At 58.7% G+C, this 334-nt stretch overlaps 1 protein-coding gene across 1 annotated transcript in view; it reads right to left on the bottom strand.

The window, feature by feature from the left end:
• Window positions 1-334, bottom strand: part of LOC118416624 (angiopoietin-related protein 3-like) — a gene marked incomplete in the record, with an annotated part of 7,081 nt that overhangs the window by 714 nt on the left and 6,033 nt on the right. Inside the window, 1 exon segment of the mRNA XM_035821780.1 lies at window positions 1-319. Coding sequence (XP_035677673.1) covers window positions 1-319 — 319 coding nt within the window.

The raw sequence follows: 334 nt of genomic DNA, 5'->3' as shown, positions 1-334 counted from the left end.
GAGAGACAACTTTCTTCCATTTGTACCACACTACTCCCTCCAACCACCCACAACAGTCGTCTAACCCACAACACGTCTGGCCGTAGAACTCTGCTCGCCAGTCCTCCCGATTCCGACAGTTGCCCAGGTATTTGCCGTTGATGAAGGCGCCTCCGCACTCAAAACTGTCCATGCTGCAGCTCCCGAACACGGGCGTCCAGCGGGGTGTGCAGCCGCAGTGCCACCAGCCGTCACCCCTCAGCGCGGCGCAGTTGTGGTAGTCCGTCTCATCGTTATCCTGGTCTATGGTGGAAAACTTGGCGCCGTTATGTCCCTGGAACCCGTCCCCAGCTGT

Source organism: Branchiostoma floridae, chromosome 5 (genome assembly GCF_000003815.2).
Source record: "Branchiostoma floridae strain S238N-H82 chromosome 5, Bfl_VNyyK, whole genome shotgun sequence".
In the NCBI taxonomy this organism is placed as follows: domain Eukaryota; kingdom Metazoa; phylum Chordata; class Leptocardii; order Amphioxiformes; family Branchiostomatidae; genus Branchiostoma; species Branchiostoma floridae.
Note: the sequence above shows the minus strand (reverse complement) of the source record. Positions and strands in the feature narration are given on the sequence as shown.